This window comes from Prunus avium, chromosome 1, assembly GCF_965620075.1.
Source record: "Prunus avium chromosome 1, drPruAviu1.hap1.1, whole genome shotgun sequence".
Classification (NCBI taxonomy): domain Eukaryota; kingdom Viridiplantae; phylum Streptophyta; class Magnoliopsida; order Rosales; family Rosaceae; genus Prunus; species Prunus avium.
Window position 1 is genome coordinate 41,298,721 of NC_142284.1, and position 24,507 is coordinate 41,323,227.

The 24,507-nt window shown below is 37.1% G+C and overlaps 4 protein-coding genes across 10 annotated transcripts; 2 read left to right on the plus strand and 2 right to left on the minus strand.

Annotated features, from left to right (window-relative positions):
* Positions 1–47: 47 nt before the first annotated feature.
* Positions 48–2,353, minus strand: LOC110751268 (protein PHYTOCHROME KINASE SUBSTRATE 1). The gene has a single exon (XM_021951707.2). The coding sequence runs from the start codon at positions 1,864–1,866 to the stop codon at positions 427–429; it is 1,440 nt and encodes a 479-aa protein (XP_021807399.1). The 5' UTR covers positions 1,867–2,353; the 3' UTR covers positions 48–426.
* Positions 2,354–3,474: 1,121 nt separating this feature from the next.
* LOC110751300 (S-adenosyl-L-methionine-dependent methyltransferases superfamily protein) lies at positions 3,475–8,468 on the minus strand. Of its 4 annotated transcripts, none has more exons than XM_021951742.2 (7): positions 8,219–8,468; positions 6,900–7,551; positions 6,544–6,754; positions 6,140–6,434; positions 5,358–5,747; positions 4,864–4,941; positions 3,475–4,095 (listed from the first exon to the last, which is right to left on the minus strand). In XM_021951742.2, the coding sequence occupies exons 2-7, from the start codon at positions 7,542–7,544 to the stop codon at positions 3,864–3,866; spliced, it is 1,851 nt and encodes a 616-aa protein (XP_021807434.1). In that variant the 5' UTR covers positions 7,545–7,551; positions 8,219–8,468; the 3' UTR covers positions 3,475–3,863. The 4 variants fall into 4 exon arrangements, with proteins under 4 accessions (XP_021807434.1, XP_088111638.1, XP_088111645.1 ...); XM_088255512.1 differs by lacking the exon at positions 8,219–8,468 and adding an exon at positions 8,178–8,198; XM_088255519.1 differs by lacking the exon at positions 8,219–8,468 and adding an exon at positions 7,979–8,127.
* Positions 8,469–13,580: 5,112 nt separating this feature from the next.
* LOC110751277 (CAAX amino terminal protease family protein) lies at positions 13,581–16,800 on the plus strand. 2 transcript variants are annotated; one of them, XM_088252063.1, is made up of 10 exons: positions 13,581–13,975; positions 14,075–14,166; positions 14,265–14,372; positions 14,467–14,549; positions 14,909–15,042; positions 15,181–15,227; positions 15,362–15,454; positions 15,999–16,090; positions 16,210–16,316; positions 16,432–16,800. In XM_088252063.1, the coding sequence occupies exons 1-10, from the start codon at positions 13,733–13,735 to the stop codon at positions 16,471–16,473; spliced, it is 1,041 nt and encodes a 346-aa protein (XP_088108189.1). In that variant the 5' UTR covers positions 13,581–13,732; the 3' UTR covers positions 16,474–16,800. The 2 variants fall into 2 exon arrangements, with proteins under 2 accessions (XP_088108189.1, XP_021807410.1); XM_021951718.2 differs by having other exon boundaries at positions 13,583–13,975; positions 15,178–15,227.
* A 3,324-nt stretch (positions 16,801–20,124) lies between these two features.
* On the plus strand, positions 20,125–22,959 carry LOC110751402 (putative F-box/FBD/LRR-repeat protein At1g78760). 3 transcript variants are annotated; one of them, XM_088254933.1, is made up of 4 exons: positions 20,125–20,278; positions 20,610–20,665; positions 21,212–22,135; positions 22,223–22,959. In XM_088254933.1, the coding sequence occupies exons 3-4, from the start codon at positions 21,227–21,229 to the stop codon at positions 22,619–22,621; spliced, it is 1,308 nt and encodes a 435-aa protein (XP_088111059.1). In that variant the 5' UTR covers positions 20,125–20,278; positions 20,610–20,665; positions 21,212–21,226; the 3' UTR covers positions 22,622–22,959. The 3 variants fall into 3 exon arrangements, with proteins under 3 accessions (XP_088111059.1, XP_021807560.1, XP_021807561.1); XM_021951868.2 differs by lacking the exon at positions 20,610–20,665 and having other exon boundaries at positions 21,209–22,135; XM_021951869.2 differs by lacking the exon at positions 20,610–20,665.
* The last annotated feature ends 1,548 nt before the right edge of the window (positions 22,960–24,507 follow it).

Sequence of the window (24,507 nt, forward strand, 5' to 3'; positions counted from 1 at the left end):
GCAGAGGAAGCATTTGAAAACTGAAAAGTAACTTTCCTATGCACGCCTGAAGAAAGGTGCCCGTGCCTCTCTGCACACTGCAGACCAATTTGTTTGCAACAGCAGCCCAGCAATTTACACTTTTTGCCAAAAGCAAAAAAAAACAATACTGGCAGAAACTAGTATGAAAACTAGTTAGAATGTATTATACATTGTCCAGGAAGGTGGTTTTAATGCCAGGCTGCTCTGACTCTTAATCATACTTGAAAACACATGAAAGGATTTGAATTATGAACCCTATTAAAGAAACAACTAGATCAACTTTTGGAATTAATCACTACTGCAGATCAGGAAAAAATATTTAATCATACATGGTACTAGAGATTCTAGAGAATATTATGATCACACACTATATGTACTACCTTAATAACTATTAGATTTAATTCACTACATGAACAAAAGATGTGAGGCATGTGGTGAATGCGAACGAGACTGTGCTGCAAGAGCATGCTGCCCTTGTACTCTTGAGTCAAAGCCTGTCAACTTATTAGGGGACGTCTCAGCTTGAAACCTTGTTGCTGGCACGAATGATTCTGGCCTGTTGCGGCGCATCATCTGTTGGTCAAAGTTGGACTTCTCATGATGATATGTTTTGTGGGCATCTCCTGCAATTTTGACAGCTTTTTGGCTCTTACAACCCAATAGAGCCGCGGAACGATGCCTTGGCATCTCTTTGTTCATTCTTGTTTTGGCATTTCTGGTGTTGTTTGGAACCATTTTCATTGGACTTAGCCTTTGCAGATCTTCAGAGTCTGACATCACAGAGAAATCAGCAACACTGGCAGTGGCCACACTCCACTCTATGCTTGCCTCACTTGGGGCATAACAAGTTGTTGGGGTCATGCAAGGGTTGGCTTTGCCTGTGAGGCTCTCTATCTCAAAAAGATCTGAACTTGCATCACTATCTGACTCATTATTGAATATCACTCCGCCAGATTTTGCAGGAAACTCATCCCAAGGCAACATTGTTAGCCTTTTGTCAAGGCCTAAAGACCTGTTCCTTTTCTCAAACACAGGAGAACCAAACACCTCCAGAGATTTCCTCACTTTCTCTGCTTCTTCTTCTTCTTGTTCTTGAAAAGGCATCTTCACTGGCAAACTCCCCATCCCAGGTTTTGAAGATGGGAAAGTAAAACAGTTTTCTCTGCTCAACCCAACTCCCAACTTATCAAGCTTTTGGCTGTTGTTCATCTCAACTAGAGCTTCACCAACAAGGTCTACTACAGCTGCAGGTTTGTTGTTAATGGGGCTTGTTGTGCTTGCTTTGCCATGGACTAATGTTCCACTGTTAGCAGCACCATTATTCTTCTTGAAGCTGATTTCACCAACATGTTCATCGACATCAACCGAATGCTTATCCGAACAAGAGCATTTGCAACCAAGGCTTGCAAAAAAGTTCTTCTTCCGTCTCTGTGCCTTGCTTGTATTACTCTGATAAGGATTTCTCAACCGGCTTTGCAATAGAGAAGTTTGGCTGTTCCAACTTGATTCAGAACGAACACTTGGAGTTCCAGGTTGAACTCGTTTCTCTTTGTTATGATGGTAATTCTTTGAGCTGCTGCCGCTTTTTGGGCTAGTCTCCTCGTCCATTACTCCATTGAAGTACTTTTCAGCTCCAAATACTCCAATTTCTTCATCTTCTTCCTTCTTTGTTGCCAAGTGATTGTTATGTTCCTCACCTGACTGATCAACAAGTTTACGTACAAGGGTTTCCTCATTGCTACTCAAGTATGAAGAAAAGGAGGCATCACGGTTCTTGTTGTTGTCACAGGGAAACGTTTGTGAGAGGTTGGCCTTGCTAGTTGATTTTAAGGTAACCATAGCCATAGAGACCTCAAATTTTCCGAAGAAACTTTATGCAACAAAAAGAAGAGAAAAATGAATTTGTGTCTAGAGGCTAGGGAGAAATTAGATAGAAGCACACAAAACTACAAAAAGAAAAGGAAAAAGACCAAACAACAGAAATTTTTTGGAAATACCAAAGAGAAGAAAGGTACACGAGTTTTGAAAAGTGAAAAGCAATTGGGATGATGTATTTGGAAGAACAAGATCTCTAGACTCTAGCTGCAGAGACAAGAACAATTATTCAAATTCAAAAAAGTAGTCTGTTAAGATCCCCTCAGGTACTAAGGTGAAAGAAACTCAACATGGAGGAACTTTGATTATTGTCTGCTATAAAAAAGAGGAATTGGATTGAAGAAAAAGAAGAGAGGTTGATGAATTCAGAGAGGCTTAGATAAGATAAGGCTTGATTTGCTAGTTGAGAATTCTAGTTCTATATGTAGGCTCATGGAACATGCAAAGTTGTTCATTAAGAGGGTAGGGCCAATGTGCCTTAGGCCTAATTGACATACTGTCATTTTTTTATCAACAGGAAATTTTCATTGATAAGATTTTCTTAACATTATCTGACTCACATTTCCATCAAGTCTGTCAAATAGTACGTAAATGTTGGTTCGTTTTCATATTTGTGGATGTGATAACAAGGTGCTTTAAATTTCATTTAAACATCTTAGATTAGGTGTGAACAAAATTATCTTATATAGATACAACTTGATGGGATCCAATTCAATAATACCAAAGAAATTTTCAACTTGTGATTTTCTCTCTAAAAGGAGATATGAGATATGACTACCAACTTGACCTATGAGGAGGGCCAGGATCCAAATATGAGAAAAATAATTATTTGACAGCACCTAAAATTGATCTGTCATACAAGTAAAGTAAAGCCATTTAAAAGAAAATAGCCCCCATCCTCCTTCCTTTGTTATAATAGTTTAAGACACAAATTCTTTGTCGTCTCAATATCTACAGACAGATTGCAGTGTCTTCTGAAGTCTTAACACCATTGATCTGTCAAGTTTTTCTGATCAGTTAGAGAATTATGCATCAATAATTGAGGCATACAATGAAAAGTTGCAAACAGTGCCGGTTTGGTTATTCATGGTTATGGACTCTGGTAAGTTAACCAGACCAGACTTGCATCCTAATTCTTGAAATTCTAAATCATTTATAAGAATTGAAGAACATATGAAAGGATATGAACATTACACGCATTTATTGTCTTCAGGCTTGAATTTCTAACCAACGCATCTCATTCGTTCCATCCCATCACAATCTATACCATAAATTGCCTCCTTGTTGGCTTGTGTCTTTGATTTTCAGTCCACACAAAACTTCACCAATTAAGTCCAAGACCTCCTTCTTGACACCAAGTGGTCAGATTTAAGCAGCTTTCTTCCATGCCGATTTTGCATCGATTCATTAATGTATTTCATATTTATATGACAAGCATTCATTATCATATACAAATCACGGCTAAACTAAATCCCAGTGGCTTCAAAATGCTATAACTAAAGTATTAGCAAATCTATAATTTTTATATATATAAAAAAAACCAAGAGTTTGTTAAGTTTTGAGAGGAAGGAAACTGAATGAAGCGAATAAATAAACTATCATTAAACTCTGCAGGCTGCAAATCATACTGAGAATTTTGAGAGTCAACTAAGGAGGCTAGTATTTGCTCATCTGTTTGGCCTTAGCGGCGTACAAGACAATAAAGGGATTTTAGTAAAATGAATGATACTGTAAACCATACCAGCATAGCTTTGTAGCTCTGTCTACTTATAAATCATTACAACGGAGCATGGCCAAAGATAGTTAGCAAACATAGGTTGTGTAAGCCCTCCTCCCTATGAAGTATATGAAGTACTCGGGCAGCAAAAGTGCTCACTGGAAAAATACACATCCGTGTCAGGACTTGTAACAGAGAACATTGCCAGCTTAGATCCAAGCGAAGGCCTCGAAGCTTTTCTTTACAGCATTCATTGTGTGGAGGTGGAGTTTCCACCTGCAACCCAGTACTGCTTGACAGCAACCAATACCTTCTCTGGAACAAGGGGGCCATCCTCATGGTCCACCATTTTGGTATCCCATCTCATCCCTCCAACTATCTTCTTCACCTTAATCAATACATCCACTTCATCACGGAATATGACGGCACCTTCTGGCCTCAAAATTCGGTCCATCTCAATAAGAATGTCTTCCCAATCACATCTGCAATATATTTTGATACAGCTTGTGAGTAGAAGGAAAAAAGAAACAAAGCATTGAATTGATTTAGCATAAGAAACAATCTGGAATGGAAGTGGGTGATTCTACGTCTACTGTTGCAAGTATGGCCATCCCAATCACTACTTAACAGCTACCACTCATCTTAGACATACATATACTATTGCTCATCATTGCAGTCGGATTCTTATTATGACTAGTTAATAAATAGTTGGGATTAGATGTACATATACTATCATAACCAAAAGAGTCATTACACCTCAAACTAAAAGGCTTTATGTAGTTTTGTCTTTAAGCGAAGTGCTCAGGGGAACGACTCAACTTTGGACCAAATGAAGACTACATTGGATCCAGAAAAAGCACAAAGTTAGAGGCCCAAGATTGAAAGAAGCTAAACAGGTTCAGAATGTCACTGGGATTGAGCTAAATGAGCTTAACAGTATCAGGGTCAATCCATGCTTACTGAAACAGCCAGAGAATCAGCTTAACACCTCTGTCTATGTATTGAGCCCAAGTAACTGTTCTTTTATCTTTTTATATTATTTATAAGAAACTGTAACCAAATATCTCATTGGATACTGATTACAGAAAAGCATTTGAGGATTGAGCTAAGGCTTTCTTCAATAAAGTACAACGATCTAAGCGCTCTTCTTGTATACTGTTTTCATACCAACCTCTGAACCCTCTCATGAAGATTAAAAGCACACTTAAGAAAGCCTAGAAATAAATTATTAATGAAGATATACTACTTACTTGCCATCGTACAAACTGAAAACACCATGGGCATGAATGAGGTCATATGTCCTTGGGTAAGTAGAGAAACCTTCACACCTGAAATAGCATCACCAGAAAAGAATAAATGATTAACAAATGACCAACATTTGTGACAGATGAGCTATGCTCCAGGACTTATTTAGCACATAATGGTACACAGAACCTGACATAAAATGGGAGCAACATTTCTTTTGCAGGAAAAAGGGATAGGTATATATAATTCAAAATATTTTACGTCAACCTATTTAGACAGACTACTTCTGTGACACTTTTTGAAGTTTAACACAAATCTTCAGCTACCAGAAGACATTTTTAGCCGTAAAGGAGATACTAATAGGTATCTTCAAAGCACATACTCCAGAAAGCATGTAATATACTTGAATGGTAAATGAAGGAATTTCCGCATAATTTGCTAAAAGGACGCTTTAGAGAAACAATTTTCAGATAGGTGGGAGAAGTTCAGAATAGGGTACCAGTCATGATAGATTCCAATCAATCCTCGCTCATATATGACACCCAGCGTATTTTTCTCAGCTATTGTGGGCACAACATTCATGACCCACAATTTTGGAGATTCAAGTGCTGCAGCAAAACCACCCAAACCAGCATTCATATCCATTATGTTGCGATACCTTCCTGAGTCAATTAGTTTATTGATTCTCCTATATGCATTTACATGCTTCTTCCATTTGTTGTTATCCTCCTCGTAGGCCTCAACAGAAACTCCGGGAACAGACCCACTAGTGATTCTAGGGGGTACAGCATAAAGCCTTTTCGGAAATGGCTCCAGCTCCCCACCAGCAGATCCATCTGCATTGTTGCTGTCAGGATATGGAGTTATGCATGCCTCCATTTTCTTATACCTGATACCCATCACAATGAAGACAAATTAAGAAAATAAACGTATATCAATGTTAAGCAGATAAGCAAAGCTCAAAACTGAGATTTTCTTATTTGTATCAGGGCCAGACCTCTGGCCCTTTTGATGCAAAATTTAAAACTAAAATTTATATAGCAAGGTTTTTTTAATGCAGATGATAACAAACCCTGTGCTACTACTAAAGTTTTAGTGCAATAATATCTGAATACCATTAACATTGATTCAAAAGTGGTCGCAAATTGAGAACACAAATTGGATGCATGTAAAGTTATAAAGGGAGAAATTATCGATCAATTTCTTTTGTCAATAAATAACTGAATGAAGGCCTGCCATTTAAAAAGAATGACAAACACAATGTAAAGTACAGGAAAATACCAGACGGCATCTGCTTCATCAGATTTGCAAAAGGTAGCATGGGAGTCATCTTGTCTGTCTCCACATGAATCAGTATTTACCCTCTTCTGCCAAATGGCAGTTTCACCCTTCTCAGACTTCTTCTCCCAGCAAAGAAGTTTTGCAACTTCTTCGATCTTTCTCTGTTCCTCCTCAAGCTCCTCCCTCGGACGCTGCCATGATTTGTAATTATTCCTCCAATTGATTGGAGGACCCGAAAGCACCCAATAACCCCCAGGCCTAAGAACTCGGTCAACTTCCATGAGATATTTTCCATCTGTGCATAAAAAGATAAAAATTTAATGTCACAAATGACTACTGTTTATTAGACATCAACAATTCATACCAAGTAGAAGTGTTCTGAGTTTGGTGTATCTAATTCTTACCATTTACTCCCCATGGAATCAAACAACGAGAACAGTGAGCCATGTCAAACGCTCTGGATGGATATGGCAGCTTTATTGTTCCCAGAACACCAATAACTGCAGGTACACCCCTTTCAAGAGCAAATTGGACCTGTGCCTCATGGGAATCTCTGGGTGCAAACGACATGGCAAGAACATTTCTACTCAACAAGTACGCACCCCAACTGGCAACCTGAGCAAAATATACCATTGTTACATCATATGGATCACACATATAGAAGAACGTGTTAAATTTCCTCTCAAGAAGAGAAAGTGAAAATAAAAACAGATGGAAGTCAAGGTTAAAGAAACAGGTGAACTGGTGGAACACAACATACCCCACAACCAGTGTCCAGTGCAGTTCTAACTGTCCCATTCTTTATTGGTATCACAGAAGCAAGCTGATCAATATATTTATCTGCCCCTTGAGGAAATTGTGTTCCTCCACCAGGGAACCTAAACACTTTACCCTCATATTGGATCCAGTTCTGGACAGCCTTTTCAACAGTCAAGCTCTTATAGGGTGCATTCGCATATGGTACATAGTCACGGCTCTTTGGCCAGGGGAATGGAGTTACATATCCCTTTGGTGCTGGAATAAGGCAATGTAACTTCTCTTCCTCCGGAGGGCAATGTCTCTCTCGATAATTCATATCGTCCCTTGGGAATGTCATTGCACGCTTCTGATCTTGGCATGGGGTGTAATCAGTGTAACGAGGATGACATGGTTTGAAAACTTTGGGCTTCGATTCAGATTCATCGATTTTCCCAGCTTCACCAGCATGGTGGGATTCAAAACTTAAACTTGGAAGGATATTGCAGTCAGCCCCATTCTTAGTAATCTCTAAAGCTATACTATCTCCCTTCCCAAACCCACTTCTCTGCCAAGCACCCAATATATAGAAAAAACAGCACAAACCAGCTACAATAAATATTTGTACTGAGCTCCTAGTCCGACCATCTGCGTTCGTTTTCAGAGCCATAGCGCGCCTGAAATAATTACCACAGAAATTTATTACAACAGAAAACACAATCTGAAAAATGAAAATTCAAATCAGCAATCTCACGTACAAACACATTTCATCACAAATCTGTGTATCAAGAACCACAAAATCAGCATTAAATTTGCTTAAATTAACATCATATAAACACTATTATAATTACAAGATTCCAGATGGGTTCAGAACATAAATGACTTGTGGATAAATTGACAAATCAATCACCAAACCAACAGAGCATTTAGAGTTATCAAACCTTGTAGTTATTCTACACTAAGCATCCGTTCAAAGCAAGCATAGTGTTTAATAACTATAAAAAGCAGAAAACTTGTGTAAGCAATCCATACTGGGTAATGCTCTGTTTGTTTAGAAATAGTAGGTAAGTGAAACAAAGATTGGAGCTTTGATTAAAACTGTACAGTTTTTGTTTCCCAAATGAGATCCAACAGAGAAAAGAGCTTCACTGCGCTGAGTTTAGATTCAATTCAGCACTATAGTAACAAAAATGGCGTATGTGGATCCAACTCTAATTACTCAAAGACAACACTAATTGAAGCAGCTGATTAAACACAGATTAGTTAAGAAAAGAAAAGAAAAAAGGAGAGAGCAATTGCGTACAAAAAGAAAAGAAATGGGGCGGGATGACTGGGATCGCTTACCAATCGCATAAGGAAAAGCGAACACAGAGGGTCGAGATCTATCAGACGTATCAGAGAAACAGGAAACAGAGGAGGCAATAAAAAGCAAAAGAAAAAGGGAAAATCTCAACTCTTTTTGATGTGTGAAATGATGGAGAGAGAGAGAGAGAGAGTGGAGATGAGGTGGTAGATTCACTGCTCAGTCTAATGGCGGTGAGACGTGTCGATAAGTCTCTGAAAAAACCTCAAAGCGCTTTAAATGGGATTATCAGTTGGGTTGTGAACTTCTGACATTCATATATGGGGAATTGTTTTTTTTTTTTTTTCTTCTGTTGATGCGCAAACAAAAGAAAATAAAAATGATAAAATAAAGTACGACATGAGATCACGGTCTCTCTCGCTATTAATTGAAAGTATTAATATATCAAGGACAGCATGAACCAGACAATTTAAAATAGCAATTTTGGTGATATTTCATAAAAATATATAGAATTAATATTTTTCTGAAAAATAAATAAAAATGAAAATTAACTTTTAAATGTGCACCGTCATGCATCTATGTGATGAAAATAAACAAATCTAATCATGTTACGTGCCATCATGCCTCCGCAATGAGACCACTTTTTACATGTAATCATCGCATTAGTCATTTTAATAAAAAACATTCTAAGTCGTTATAAGGACTTTTACGCTATTTTGAATGTTTAACATTTTCTACCTTTCTTTTTATATATAATAGATGATTGGTTTTTTTATTATATAGAAATTATACTTTTCCTAATAAGCCCCTGTTAAATTACTTTGATTAATAAGTGTTTGGAGCTTCACCACTTTGACAGTGCTCACTTGCTTTCTCAGTTTGTCAAACAAACGCGGATGTCTCACGGGACCCACACGCAGATTAAGGTTGGATCCTATAGGCGATGGTAAAAATACAGTTGGCGAGGTATGTGGGACCCATGCCCATAATATATCAATACTGGGCATTGGTGGATCACCGGATCATCAGGACACTTCTTTTTTTGGTTGGGTCAGAAATCATCTCTAGGAGTTCATCTTGGTGGATCCACATTGGTCGTTTGATGGAGTGGAAATTATGGTACGGCGATGTGAAAATTTCATATTATATGTGGAAACAATTTTAATTATCAACTTCCATAAGTTTCTTTTTTTTTTTTTTTTTTTTATAGTAAATTTGGCTTACAAACGATTTTTAAAAAAAATCAAAATGATTACTCCAAACCCAACTAATGCATAGCTATCATAGTCTTCTCTACCACATTATTACATCCTTCCAAGTTGGATCAAATACCATTTGCAGAAGCGCATCATAAAAGTTGATTTAATTGGGATCCAATTTTGACAATGTGATGGAGTGGACATGGGAGCAAATATTTTCGCCTCCAATCACAGCACGTCATGTGAAAAAGAATAATATTCCTTAAATTAATTAATTGAACCAATTTAATTAGCCAATTAATTAATAGGGATAATATTTTAATTATATGATATTATCTTTATTTAATAAGATAATATCATTAATTCAGATATTATCCTAATAAGAATATATAGTTATCATCAAATTAGGAGATTTGGATCCCAATCAAATCTCTAATGGACTCAATCTCTACAATTTGGGTAAAGAATAAACTCCTTCCTAATAAGAGTTTTATTCTCTACGAAACCCTAGCCTTCGAGGCTCCTATAAATAGATGACTACATTCATCATTCAAGGTACTTCTAAAATTCGAGAAAAATACCCGAAGCTCTCTCCCTCTCTCTCCCTAGCCGACGGCGACACCCTTGCCGCCGACCTCTCCACTTTCTCCTCTCCATATTTTCTCCACACAGCTCCGGCCACTACACATGGCTCCGACCACCCGGTTCTCACCCTAGAGAAATCTCCGTACCATTTTTAACTATTGTTTCACCTAGATTCAATAGAAGTAACTTAGTCATCGGAGGGCCTTTAGCCAACACCCTCCGGGTGTGGTCTATTTACTCTAGTCTTTTTTTTTTTTTATACAGGAATCGATGAAGAGAGAGAAGGAAGATTAAAAGGCAAAGGATCTAGAAGCGAATATTCTCCCGCGAGATTATTTACACAAATAGTGAACTTGCTATAAGACTTTGAAATGGTGTGAAAAGCTTGCTTAGCCAATATGGCTGCAGCTGTATATTTATAATGAATGTATTGATAAGTACAAGTTTGAAAATAAGAAAGTTGTTCCTACAAACCAGGATATCAGCTATTAAGTGATAGAGTTCTATACAACACAAAGCTCCTCATTCAACAGAACCTGAGGATAAAGAACTAACATTCAAATTCAAAAGCTCAGTAGACTTATCCACGTCAGGCCTTAGTCTAACAGCCCCCCTTAAGCTGAGTGGTCCTTGGAGAACATGAAGCTTGAAAACAAGTGTTTTGAACCGAGAAGAACTGAGACCTTTAGGGCTCGTTTGGTACACCTTCTAAGCTTGGACTGGACTAGACAAATTTTTATCCCATGTTTGTTTTCACTTAGTTCTAGTTTTAAGTGGGACTGTTAATACTGGCCCCACCAAAAACACCTCCTTAGGTGTTCTTAGTGAGACCCGCGTGGAGAGGGGGGACAAGCTAGTCCCAACCCAAGCGCTTGCAACAGCCAAGCCCTTGCCGCAACCATCGACTACCCAAGCGCCTTCCACAACCATCGACCACCCAAGCATCTGCAACCAATCCAAACCCCCACTGTCACAGCCATACGCAGTGACCCCAATACAGCATCGCAGTCAATTCCAGTCAGTTTCGGCGAGCACCAATTGGAGATAACGACTTCGCAGCTTGAACTATAGGTTGTGGACACGGCGATTGTGCAACGATGGTGAATGTGAGATGATGATGACTGTGCAAGCAGAGGGAGAAGTAGAAGACAGAGTATATTGAGAAGAAGCAAAGAGAAAATTTTCGGGGAAAAAAAAAAGGAACATAAAAAAAATTTGGGGAAAAAAAAAAGCAAATAGAAAAAATTTAAAAAGAAAACCAAAGAGAAACATATACTGAGAAGAAGAGGCAAAGGAGAGAGGATGGAGAAGAAGAAGAGAAGAAGAGGAGAAGGAGAAAAAGGATGAGGAAGAAGAAGCAAGTCACAGGAGGAAGAAGAAAAGAATGAGATGCAGAGAGAGAAGAAAAGTCAAAACAATAATATTAAATTCATATGATATGTTTTTAAAAATTTGAATTTAAAATATATATATATATCTAGATTTGGTTATAAGACGAGAATTAAAGAGGGAAAATTGATATTTCCATTGTTTTGACAACTTAAACATGGAAATTATTAAATGACGGGCGAAAAAATTTGAGGCAATTGGGGGTCAAGATTCCTAAGTTTCATTTCCGCCAAAAAATGCGTCATTTCACTACTTCTATTGAGCATGAATTCGTTTTTCACTATAATTTTTGTCATTTTCAAAATTTGATGTTCATAAATTCAAACACTAAAATTGTTAATTGCCAAACGTTTAAACAATGGAGATCTAAATTATGTCATTTAAGAATTCTATGCAATTTTCAATTCCTTTATCCAAACGAAGAAGAATTTGAATCATAGAGGTCCATGAATTTATACCCAGAATTTCATTTTAGTTGGATACAAATTTAGGAATTATTGAAGTTAAAAATCCAAAAAAAATTATAATGGTTGACCAGTTGGCAAAATGATAGATAGGGATGATGCGAGAGTTAATGCCATCTGGTTTTATTGCTCTCGCACCTAACGAACCACCAGAATCCAGAAAAAGAAAAAACATGTCCCCAATATGCATTTCACCGACTAAGAACTAGAATGGCCCCAATAAAAGATATTTACAATGAATTGTCAAGGGGAGGAAGGAAGCAAGCCAAAGCAAGAGAGAAACATATGCCTTCAATTCAAGGACCACCGACATGATGTTTGCATTTTGGCCTTTTTCTAAAACTTGTCATGTCACCAAAGTTTTTCACTCCTGCATTAAGTATTTTTTCTTCAAAAAGTCAAATTTTGTGATTCTTTGATGCAAAAGTAATAGAAGGGATGATATATAAAATTACAACACACACACATATACTCGTATAAAAGAAAATATTTATAGAGTTTATATTTACAATAATACTATTTATACCACGATGGAGCTCTTAGCTCATTTCTATTAAAGGGATGACCAACAATATGATGAATAAGTGTGTACAAATAACAGCACTTGTATATTTATTTGGTGATAATTTACGAGACCATATGATGTATGGGGTATGTGCAAATGGCATGTTTTAAAATGAGTAGGGCGAGGAGGGTGCCAAATAAAGGCAATTGGATGATTACAAACACAAAAGCTCTTGAAGCAAAAAGATCCCAGTACCGACAGGGCGGCAAGAGGCAATAGGCAAGATCTTTAATTAAATTCAGAATTTTAAATTAAAATATAAAAATTGATAATGTTGGATCAACTTTCGCTTTCTGCTTAGATTAAAGGTTGTATGGTTGACCACGTTGTCCCATACAACTATGCAAAGAATAATCTCATTATTATTATTTAAATTGCAATACGACTTTATGTAATGAAAAATACTTCTCTCCTTATCAAGTAAGTAGGAGCTCCTATATTCCTGTCAATAACAATATGATATGTGTGTATAAATTTTTCTTTATGTGTTTTTGATAAATTATTTTTGCATATGTGTCAAATTGTGATTTCCAAGAAGGAGGAGTATTTCCTTACCGGTAAAGAGATAAGCAGCATACTTATGTAATTATGTATCGTGACAAACTAGAATTATATTAAATGTAATACAACTCACTTGGCATCACGTATTATTATTATTATTATTGGCATCGCTTTGTATTATAAAATTAATGTTGCAGAATTTTGTTTGTTCCCGTGGTTTTGTAATTAGGCATAGAAGAGTTTGCCGGATTTAGATCTGATCCAGCCACTGACTGCTTCTACATGAACTCAATTTAAATTATGATCACAAGATCCTACTTAGCACCTTCCAAATAACATACTCAACAGAAAAAGTCAGCTTCCCATATGGATAAAGTCAAAGGAATCTGATCAAAACAATTGCTGTATACAAGTAAAATTGGGGGAAGTTGGCTTGGACCATGTACATTTAGTTTGGCGATATCTTACAGTTCGACCCTGAGGTCAGGACAAGGAAGAAAACAAAAGGCTCCTAAACCCTAAGAAAACAAAATGCTATATAGAAAACTGCCGAGGCAGCTAAATTAACAACAATTAAACACACAGACAAAGTTCTTTGCAATATAGCCACACCAGAACTTAGTTTGTAATTAGTACAATGGGGCCTAAAAGCCCAAAATAAGAAGAAGCAAAGGGGATATTAAATCTCAGAAAGCCCAACACAAGTTTTTTCACAGGGGCTCAAACCTCATCCTGGTACAGCCTTATCCCTCTCTATCTCCCTCTCTCTGCAGTCTGCATGCTGAAAGAGAAGAGAAGCATTAAGCACCCAAATTTCACACATCAAATTCGAATACATTACTAAAACCAGCAATGGTTTACGCTCTGTTCACATCTCTAGCTCAATCTTCATTTTCAAGTTTCTCAAACTCACCCAAGCTACGTTCCTCCAAATACCAAAGCCATGGCCTTTTTCTCAACGCCCACAATGGCTTTAACGCCAAGTTTTCTCCACGCCAATCAACCCAGCTTACAAGGCTCAGATATGTCAGAAGGTCGCCTTACATTTGCTTTTTCAATGGCGGAGGAAAGCCCAAAGGCGATTTACAAGAAAAGGTTATCACTTTTCAGCTTCAACTGACTCTCAGTTGACTCAAACAAAACGACTCTGATAAAAAAGGACAAAAGTAAACATTTTTTTGGTGAAATTCGCAGGAAACTGGAGCGCAGTGGCAGATTTTGAAGCGATGGGAGGTGCCCTGGGAATGGCAAACAGTGTCCTTAACATCACTTGCTTGTGGACTGAGGTGGGTTCTTAGTATTTAGTCTGCCAATGCTCATATAACTATGTTTAATGCTGGATTTCACAATTCAGAAGAATAAGATTAATTTTTTTCCCAGGCAGTTTTATTTTGACAGGATTGGTAGAGACAGCAGCTATACCGTATTTAGGACTTCGAGTTCAAGATTTGAGTATAGATGAAAAGGCAGAGATACTGTTTCTTGATCAAAGGTACGTATTATCACATTGTAATTCTATTTGTAATGCTGTGTGTTGGATTGAGAATTTTATGAGGGTCTAATTGGTTCAGTTATTGTTTTGCTAGTATTACAACTGCAGCTGTACTTGCAGTTCTGTATACTGTTGCCAGCACTTTCCAACCGCTGCCTCAAGACGTTTATCGCTATGGTACTGATTTTTCCAACTCCTTTTTTACTTTATAATAAGACAACAAAGACACAAACACACACACACACAGAGGTGAGAAAGAGTTCATGTTATCCCATTTTCTTGTAGTTGTCTCAATGAGATAACACTTGTTGTAGCTTATATATGGACTGCGATTGATGCACAATACTGAATTAGGGATATTTGAATTTGGCTTGTAGGTCATTGTAACTACATGCTTTGTCATTAAGTAGAGACAGACTTTTACCATATAGTTGCAAAATTTATATTTGAAAGCTCATCATTGCCAGATTCTGGTTTGTTTAAGCCTATATCTAGACTGTGACCCATCTAGCTAATATTAGCTATTGCTTATTCAGATTTAAAGGACCCTTTCAGTCTACAGAAGGGGTGGCTTTTGTGGGCAGGGATTGGTCTTGCTGGTGCAATAGCTGCCATCGCAGTGACAGGGGCTGCCATGTCCTTGTTCACGGGGGAGAGCCCAGAGAGAGAGGTTTGAATTGATTCCTACCCTATGATTTCTCTCTCGTTATAAAGTGGTGGACACAAATTCTATGATTTTTCAAGATCAATTCCACCATGTAAGGAATCATATATGTGATTTTTATTAATTTTAACTTGGTTTCAGAAGGACGCTCTAGTTAGCTTGCTTCCACTGATTGGATCTTCAAGTGTCAGGTACTTTACAAGGTTTTTTAATTTTTGTGCATGTTCTGGGAATTATAGTATTCAGGCTTAGGTTTTGAAACTTTTCAGCCCTAGGACTTGAGGATTCAGCAAGTTGATTCAGCTGTTGTTAATCTTCATTGCAGCACTGCTTGCTTGCTAGGCATCACTGGAGTTTTGGCTCCAATTCTTGAGGAAACTGTATTTCGGGGTTTTTTTATGGTCTCCATGACTAAGTGGTATTTTTCCTTTTTTTTTGCCCTTTTATAGAGTTGCATAATATGCCTACAATGATTGATTATTTCTCTCTACATTGCTCTAAACATGCATGGTAGCTCCCCTAAACTTCCTTACAATTATTTCGAAAGTTTTCTCAATAATTTCTGTCCGTAGATTTTGTTATTAATTTTCATAAGTTTAAACTAGTTTGTTGGAAAGTAGAGGCTGGATTAACTAGTAGTCTGCCATCCAGGCGATATTGTTTGGTTCACTCCTAAAACTGCTTTGCTTAATTAATTAGCCAGATTCACAAAATTCTACAAACAAGAGTGAAGCCTGAAGAAGTGTAGAGGCTGAGAAATATATGGTAGAAGAAACTTCTTTTGTGGCACTTAGTAGTAAAAATAGCAGAATCATCCAAATATTTGATATAAGGTTTTGTTGAGTTGGCTAAGGATGGGATTAAAATTCCTTGGTTTTAGCTAGTTTTAGTATAGTTAGTTACGTTATTGGTGTCAACTGTTCGTTCCTGAGTATCTAACCCTTACAAGTTCTTTTTTGCAGGGTACCTACACCAGTTGCTATTGGAATAAGTGCAGCTGTATTTGCACTTGCACATCTCACTCCTGGAGAGTTTCCACAGCTGTTTGTGCTAGGTAACATATTTACTTTAAAAAAATTCAAAAACAAAAGTCTACATCACCTTCAACATACATTAATGTGGTTTAGATATCCCTGAGCACAATTTCTCTCATGTACCGTATGATCTATATAGGCTCTGCTCTGGGATTGTCATATGCTCAAACTCGCAACCTTTTAACCCCCATCACAATACATGCTCTCTGGAACTCAGGAGTGATATTGCTTCTGACCTTCCTTCAGGTAAACATGATGATTTCCGAGTATTGAAGTTATGACCCTGTATAATCTTTCTCAACAATGATTTGTTTTCAGTGTGGATTACTAAAACCGATCCTGCTTGTTGTTTGTGTGACAGCTACAAGGGTACGATATCAAGGAATTGCTGCAGACAACCTGATAGGAGTTGGAGTTTCTTTGTCATTGATGATACAGAGCATTTTCTAAGGGGTCCATAAAAGTTACAAGCGTCTGTAAGGCCTGCAAGGATTACTTAAAAGTTGCCGAAGTTTAGAATATAATTTTTTCTCTGGTTTTTGGTTTCTTGGTGGTGGTCACCCATATCCCACAGTCATGAGTTTGTATTTGAGACCTTGAACCTACTTTCGGTTCTAACAATGGAGACGCAGAACGGTGCAAACAAATGAATGGGTGGATCATTGATGTGTATATTGTGAATTGACGACGATAGTGAAGGGTTCAATATTATCCTTTTTTTTTTTTTTTTTTTTGGGTTTTTTGTTGTTGCTGCACTCTTGTACTCTCGACAATATAATACCACTTAACTTATGAACATTAGGGTTAGTAGAATGGCTGAAAAGCATAAGCAGCCAAGTATCTTTTAATTAGCCTATGAGTTGTTGACTAAGTTTCAACGAAGTATTACAAATTAAATAGAAATTGCCGAGGCCTAGGTTCATATACACGTTTGAAATAAAGAACAAAAAAAGTATATATAATTAATTCATCGTGAAGTAAAATAACTCTAAAGAAATTCTGCAATTATGACATTAATTTAAACATTTTTAATTCTTTCAAAACCATTTTGTTATTTTAGTATAAACGACGGTCTAATTACATAATCAATATGACATGAGAGTTCAAACTTGAGACTTTTGGTAATCAGTTTGAAAAATAACCTTAATTCACATAGTAAGTGGACATTGTAATTATTTGATGAATAATAGTTTATTATGAAGATTAGGCAGCCGAGTAATTGGTTTGAAGTGAGTGTGGTTGGTAAAATTCATGATCCTTTGGTCCTTGGAGTTGGCCCTTTTGCAATTTACATGGCAGAGAGAGTTATGAGTGAAATTGAAAAAGGTTGGTGGGTTAATAATGTTCACATAGAAAGAGGTGAATTATGTATAGTATAGAATATAGATGCTTGGGGTTGAAGAGTTTGACCCTTTTTTTATTATAAAACTTTGGTTGCACGCTTGGGGAAGCAAATTCTAGGTCAATCAACAGACAAAAAGGGTTCCAACCGAGGGTTAGATTTTGGGGAGTTTCACTTTTAGTCCCAAAGTTTACCATTTGACTCTCAGTGAACCCTCCAACCACTAAAATACTTGCTATCCAACCCCTAGACATTGTTGGCAAAATCACAAGTATAATAATAGTATGACAATTTGGACTTGAAGCTAATTATATCACACATATAATTATGAAGAAGGTCCTTTCATTTAAAGGCATTTCAAACTCTAAATTTTTACTTTCGTTGTTTTTGAAACCTATTCATTTGGTTTTGGTTTTGGTTTTGGTTTTACCGAAGGCAATGAATTGAGGAATCCCACGCCCACATTTGGTTTTCCAAAGTCTACAAAATCAGAGAAATTTTAACTTACTTGCACATCTTGACTGACCAAAACATCCCATTAAATGAATAATTTACAGTAAACAAGTAGGGTTAAGTGTCAAATTTACAGTAAACAAGTAGGGTTAAGTGTACAGTACACTGATTAATTAATTAACTTATTAATTAATGTTTGAGAGAGTGTTATAACTTTTAAGCCTCTGACTGAGAAAGATACATAGGTGGAAAGTCAAACACATAATTTCACCATGTGTATGTGAAGTGTAACTTCTATTCAGAGCAAGTGGTCCAATAGCTAGTTTAACTTTAGCCAGATTGATTAACCTGCAGATTATGAGTGATTATGACACTAAAATAATTACAAATGTTCAACCTGACAAAGTCAGTGGAATAGAAGCTCTGGGAATGGAATAGAAACGGGATTTTTGGATTCTGAGAATCTAATATCACTTATAATAATTATTATAAATTATAAAAATGGGATCCTAATAAGTCCTCTCATAGAAACCCAATTCTAAAAATATTGTTTTTGAGAGCCTTTGGTGTTGGAAGTTGGTTCAGGTCCACGTTTCCAAAAACCAATTCAAACACCCTCATATTTAAATAAATACTAGTACTTAGCTTGGAAACTTTGCTTTGTCTTCATTTGCAATGGATAGACCGAAACTTCAACTATAAATATATAATATTTGAGAGAAATAGTTATTTTTCCTCTTTCTGTTGGTTCTGTATGAAATGGGATGATGCTAAAAGAACTTGCCTTCATCCTGATATTTTGTTTGGCTGATAAACATTTGAGTTAGTAATTAGACCCCTTTGTGTCGGACAAGAAAATTAATAGGTGTAGAGTTGAAGATGACGAACCAAGTCAGAAGATGTAAAGTTTTCTTTCAGACAGCTCTTTTCATTAGTTTAATTTTACATAAAGGCAGTGTGACGAGGCATTAGAGGGCTTCTCATGAAGTATGGAGATAAAAAAGCAATTAAGTGAAGTTGTTATTCATGGAGAGCTTTGGTGCTATATATGGTATGACTGCGGATGAGTTTAAAGTATGATCTGATTAATGGCTGAGATACCTGCTGGGATGTTGAAGGTTGTGTAGATGATGTCTTATTTTTCCCATGACCTACTTTTGTTCTCAATCATCATATTGATTGTAGATTGATAAAAAGCATAACTCAGCATACTTTTCTTGCACAAGGAACAACTAGATTATTTTAAAAGTTCATTCTTTTTTAGCAATTTGCATGCATTTGCATTCTAATAATGTATTTTGAGTTTGTTGAGTTGAACGTTCAATTGAATGTATTTTAGTGAGACAAATTATTAATTGAACTATTTCTCTTTGTTAAATTTTTTCAGGACTGTGAGCGCAGAGCACTAGTAAAGCTATGCCGGCATAGGGAAGAGCCATCTCCTCCAGGACCTCCACCTGTTACTTGATCAGTAATTATTATTTGCAGTTATTCTGGTAAGGTTAATTTGATGTTCAGTGTTTAGATTCCTAACACTTTTTGACTGGACATTAGTTTGGTAAAAAGCCTCTGGTCTGGTTCTATTTACCATATTCATCAAAGTTTATGAAAGACATTATGTGGTTTATGCAGGGATGGAGACTGAAGTGAAAACCAAGCAATGTTGTTGAGGACATTGGTAGGGAAGGGACTTATTTTCCTCTACTGTAATTTTCAGTTCCAACACATGAAGGGATGAGAGTCATTCTGTACTTTGTACTTTTTTGTTTATTATTATTTATGTTTGTTTGAATACTTAAAATGTAGTGAATAACTAAAAATATGTCCATAAAAGCAAAAGAGCCTCAAATAAAGTTACAAGGATTTAGGATTTAGCAGCTTCGAGTTTAAGGACACTAAGAAGGACATATCAACTTATCACTTGAAGTTTTGACGTTGGATTCCCGATCAACTTATCCATGGAACATCAGAAGTATTATGAACTACCCAAATCAAATCAAAGTTGAAAATTGGAGATGTGGGTCCAAAGACTATACTTAACATTATCAACAAGACAAAAAACCATCCACTGAACTGAATGAACTAGGTTGACTTATCCTTTTTGCCTTTTTTTTTTGTGGTCCGATGATTATCCTTTTGCTGTTATATTAACACGTGGGGGTGAAGACAAAGAAAAAGGGATTTTTCTTTTAATTATTACCTTTATTTTTATATTATTCAAGTTTCAAAATAAACAATAAAGCGCCTTTTTTCCTTTCTCTCAACCCAAACCCAACAGCTATTTTCTCTTCTCTCTTTTTTCTCTTCTTCCTCTGTTTTTTCCTTACTGCTTTCCCCTACGTGATCTGATCCTCCAAAGCAACCCATAGCATCATCTCAAGACCATCTCCTCCAGGTTGCCATCTCTTCCGAGGTATTCTTCCGCATCCCTCTATACCCATTTGACTGCTTTTCCTCAAGTGTCTGGTGTCCTCCAAATCTAGGTCTAACACTGTTTTCTTGATATGAATCTTTATGCTTATAATAATATGTACCAGGAGTTGGTTATTAGACTTTGTTTACATGTGGTCTATATTCTTGGGATATACACTGTTCCTGTCTTGTTCTTGCATTATGAAGTTTCCTTTATTCATGTTTTTGTTTTTAGAATTTATAAATTTACCCATATTGGAAATTCTCCTCAGCTGGCTTCAATTTTGGCAACCTTTATTGCATTTTTAACGTAAACAAGGCATGTTTAACAGGTCTCCTTTCTTGGGTGCATATTTGGCAAATTGTGGGACCTAATATCAAAGCTGAGGTAGTAAGTGGGTTAATTGGGTTGTATTTTGGGATTTAGGGGCCTGGGTTGAGAATTAGGGTTAATTGATTGCTTTGATAGCCCCTCTGGTCTGTTTTCTTCATATGCTGCACTCTTTTATTTGTTATATGTACCAAAAGTAGCTCTTTTATTTCTATTATAAAAAAATAAAAAAAAGGTAGCTGTCAATCAAGCTATTCCAGCCACCATATCCTCTCCTAATGAATCATCAAATCCCACCGATTGCTACCCTGCTTGAACTTGTGAATCACACTTTGTAATTTACCAAATATAGCCTAATTGAAAGTCAACTATATTCCTTATATATTGTACATCTGTATCAAATCATGAATCGATGAAAATCACATTCTTTACAGTAGCAGATAGATACAGAGGGTTCTTGATCTGAATTCACTCTTTTTGTCTTGTTTTTGGAATTTATAAATTTATCCCTATTGGAAATTCTCCTCAGTTGGCTTCAACTTTTGCACTTTTTATTGCATTTTTAACCTAAACAAGGCATGTTTAACACGTCTCCTATAGCAGGTGAGGGCCAATAGGATGCATGACCTTCCCATGCACCTTCTTGAGAGCATACTATCAGACTTACCTGTAAAGGAATCGGTGTCCATTAGCTGCATGTGCAAATCATGGCATGATGATTTGTGGAGCATTGTTTCTGCGGATGACACGTCTACATCTACTGAATCAGACTTCAAGAAGTCACTGGAGAAACTTCTTAGGAGTCCGTCGTATTTCCTTAACGTCAAGTTAAGATGCACAAAGTTCAAGAGGCACTCCTTCCTGCATGAGTTTCTTCGGGAACTGCTGAAAAAGAAAGTAATCATCCTGGAAATCGCAGTGGATCGTCATGAGGGTTTGGGATTTTTCCCCATCCCACCAGAAGTCCTTACAAGCATGCATCTTAGGGTCCTGAAGATAGCAAGCGCCAGAATTATTCTGCCTCCTCCAGGGACTTTTACGAGGTTGAGCGCTATAGAAGTCGATGTATCTCGGTCATCACACGCATCTATCCTTGACTTCTACAAGTGGTGTCCGGTTCTCCAGGATCTGCAAATACACGGAAAAATAATGAGACTCCCGGACAAAAAGCAGAAATTCCAAATAAGGTCTCAGAGTCTCCTTAGACTAAAAATAAAATTGCATCTTCATAAGATGCAGCTTGATAGAGGAAAAGGAGTGTACCTTGCTGCTGCAAACCTCTACGAAGTTGAAGTCGATGCCCCACAACTAGAAGTTCTGGATATAGATGAATCTGTTTTTGCCAAGCTTAAGGTTGGAAACTTCAAGTGTCTCCGAGAAGTACGGCTGCAAAGTGGCTTCTACGAAGCGAAGAGGCAGCTAGGAGAAGTGGGACAACTTCTCGTTCTTTCGCGAGAGGTATTTCATACGATTAACAAAGCGTCATTATCTACTAGCTGTCTGGTTGTGGGAGATGGTGCTTTCGGGGTATGTTTTAGTTTCTGTTTTGTATTTTTTGTTTTGAATGAAATGTACGTGTTGTTATTAATTGGTGTGCTGAATTTATCTTTACAGGCACTGAGTTTTACGTTTATGGACTATCTTTTTAGTGGTAATGAAGCTGCAATCCGGGACAAATTTCGAGTGACATTTCCAGATTTCCTTTGTGTCAAGAGCTTGAGATTGTGTATATCAGATTCTGCCGGTTGGTTGTTCATGCCATACTTGCTTGCACACCTTCCTAATTTACAGAAATTGGATCTCGAATTGGTAGATAGGGAAGATGTTCGAAAGGGCAAGAGATTTGATTGGAATCCCCCAAAATATTATGTGGGATGGTGCTTGGCAAGCGTTAAACATGTTCGATTGATTGGATTTGGTGAAATGATGGAAGAAGCCGGTCTAATATTAGCTTTTGTGAGGGAGGCTGCTACCGAAGAACGCTTTGAAAAAATAACCATCACCTATGAATAATTACCACATGCGATTCCAATTTATAGAAGATGATGCAGACTTGATTTTCACGGCCTAAGAAAGTTGACAGGGAGAACTGATCATGAGGAAACACAAATCTATATTGATTGTACCAGTATTATTAGGGAACCTCACTGCTTGCATAGTTTGTTGTGCCTTATTCTTTTGTTTTCTTCTTCGAATGAGTTTTAAAACTTAGTTGTGGAATTGAGGATTCATGTATCGAGATAAAATCTGACAGCAGCTTCAATTTGGTTTGAGCATCTGATATGGAGCAACTGTTATGGGGGCTTACTTGCTCATTTAGTCTCATTTTCACTAAATTGTTTTCCAGTTCCTGTTCATGCTGTAATGATCAACATTCTGGTGAGGTCATATTATTCGATCTCTGGTTAATAAATTCTCTGGTTTTTTTGTTTACAGCTCAATAATTTACGGATAAACTAGACTTGTGTTGTGTGTTGTGTGTTGTGTGTTGTGTTGATTTATCATATATGTGTTCTGAATCTCAAGCATTTATGGCCCAACAACCTTCTCTGTCTTGAATTACATCTTCACCTCATCGACATGCACAATTGCACATGCTTGTCTCCTTACCTCTACTCTGTCTTCTCATGCCATTGTCTTGTGTGTTTTGTAACTTATTATTTACATCCTGACAAGACAATTGGAATGTTTCTGAGACTAAATTCTACTCTGTGCCCAACAACAACACACAAATTGCAAAAGAATTACTGCTAGAAAGTTAGAAACTTTCTCTGCAGAACAGTCCCTTCATATTATTGTTTTGTCCATTTGGGCTTAGTTCTAGGAATGAAATGATAAAAGCTGCTAAAAAAAGTGTCCTGTTGTTGCAGTGTGCTTGCTATTTTTCTACATCCAAAAGACTGGTCCAGGCTTTCGAAATAGAAGGCACAAAATGGTCCAGTGTATTTATAAGGTAGTTGCAGATTTTGACTGAAGCAGCCTGCACATCCAATTATGTTCTGGCTGGCCCCCTTCATGGTTGAACTATTTTTTTGGAACTTATGGAATCTTTCTAGCCCCTGGAGGGTCCCTAAAGTAAAGCACTTTATGTGTGATTATTGAGTTACAGAATTATAAAGTTGCTTCTTCTAATAAAAAAAGGAAAAACAAATCCATCCCTGATGGACCTGATGGGGAGCTTTCTGTTCATACAATTTCTCTGCTCCATTTTGTTTCTATTAAATTTTGAGGCATGTGAAGGATGAAACAAGTGTAAAAGAGTTGTTAACTGTTTAACTAGTGTATGGTAGTTTAATTAGTTGAATGTGCTTTCCTTTTTTACAGCTTACACAGCCGACAATCAAAATGGATGTGGTCATTAAGTGCCTAGGGCTTTCTAAATTTGGTATATATCACCTCAGATGTGGTCCTCAGAGGAAAAATGGACAAGATGTTTGACAACTCAATCATGTTAGGTTCCAGTTTTGAGTTGCTTCTATGTGAAGAGCATTGAAAGTGGAGTGTTAAGGGCCTCAGGTTTGGATCACAAAGATACAAGAAAAAGAAAGCTCGATTTGTAGCCTTCTAAGGATGTCAGGGCAGAGGAAGCATTGAAAACTGAAAAGTAACTTTCCTATTCACGAACGAAGAAGGTGCCTCTCTGCACACTTGAGTCAAAGCCTGTCAAATTATTAGGGGACGTCTCAGCTTGAAACCTTGTTGCTGGCACGAATGATTCTGGCCTGCTGTGGCGCATCATCTGTTGGTCGAAGTTGGTCTTTTCATGATGATATGTTTTGTGGGCATCTCCTGCAACTTTGACAGATTTTTGGCTCTTACAACCCAATAGAGCCGCGGGACGATGCCTTGGAATATCTTTGTTCATTTTGCTTTGGCATTTCTGGTGTTGTTTGGAACCA

What these genes read in the sequence shown, in the direction of transcription:
- LOC110751268 (XM_021951707.2), bottom strand. Translation starts at nt 1,866, where the DNA reads ATGGCTATGGTTACCTTAAAATCAACTAGCAAGGCCAACCTCTCACAA.
- LOC110751300 (XM_021951742.2), bottom strand. Translation starts at nt 7,544, where the DNA reads ATGGCTCTGAAAACGAACGCAGATGGTCGGACTAGGAGCTCAGTACAA. An exon ending in GATTCCATGGGGAGTAAATG is followed by an intron (nt 6,435 to 6,543) that starts GTAAGAATTAGA and finishes TTTTATGCACAG; the next exon opens with ATGGAAAATATCTCATGGAA. An exon ending in TTCAGTTTGTACGATGGCAA is followed by an intron (nt 4,096 to 4,863) that starts GTAAGTAGTATA and finishes AATATATTGCAG; the next exon opens with ATGTGATTGGGAAGACATTC.
- LOC110751277 (XM_021951718.2), top strand. Translation starts at nt 13,733, where the DNA reads ATGGTTTACGCTCTGTTCACATCTCTAGCTCAATCTTCATTTTCAAGT. An exon ending in ATACTGTTTCTTGATCAAAG is followed by an intron (nt 14,373 to 14,466) that starts GTACGTATTATC and finishes TTGTTTTGCTAG; the next exon opens with TATTACAACTGCAGCTGTAC. An exon ending in ATGGTCTCCATGACTAAGTG is followed by an intron (nt 15,455 to 15,998) that starts GTATTTTTCCTT and finishes TCTTTTTTGCAG; the next exon opens with GGTACCTACACCAGTTGCTA.
- LOC110751402 (XM_088254933.1), top strand. Translation starts at nt 21,227, where the DNA reads ATGCATGACCTTCCCATGCACCTTCTTGAGAGCATACTATCAGACTTA. An exon ending in TGGGAGATGGTGCTTTCGGG is followed by an intron (nt 22,136 to 22,222) that starts GTATGTTTTAGT and finishes TTATCTTTACAG; the next exon opens with GCACTGAGTTTTACGTTTAT.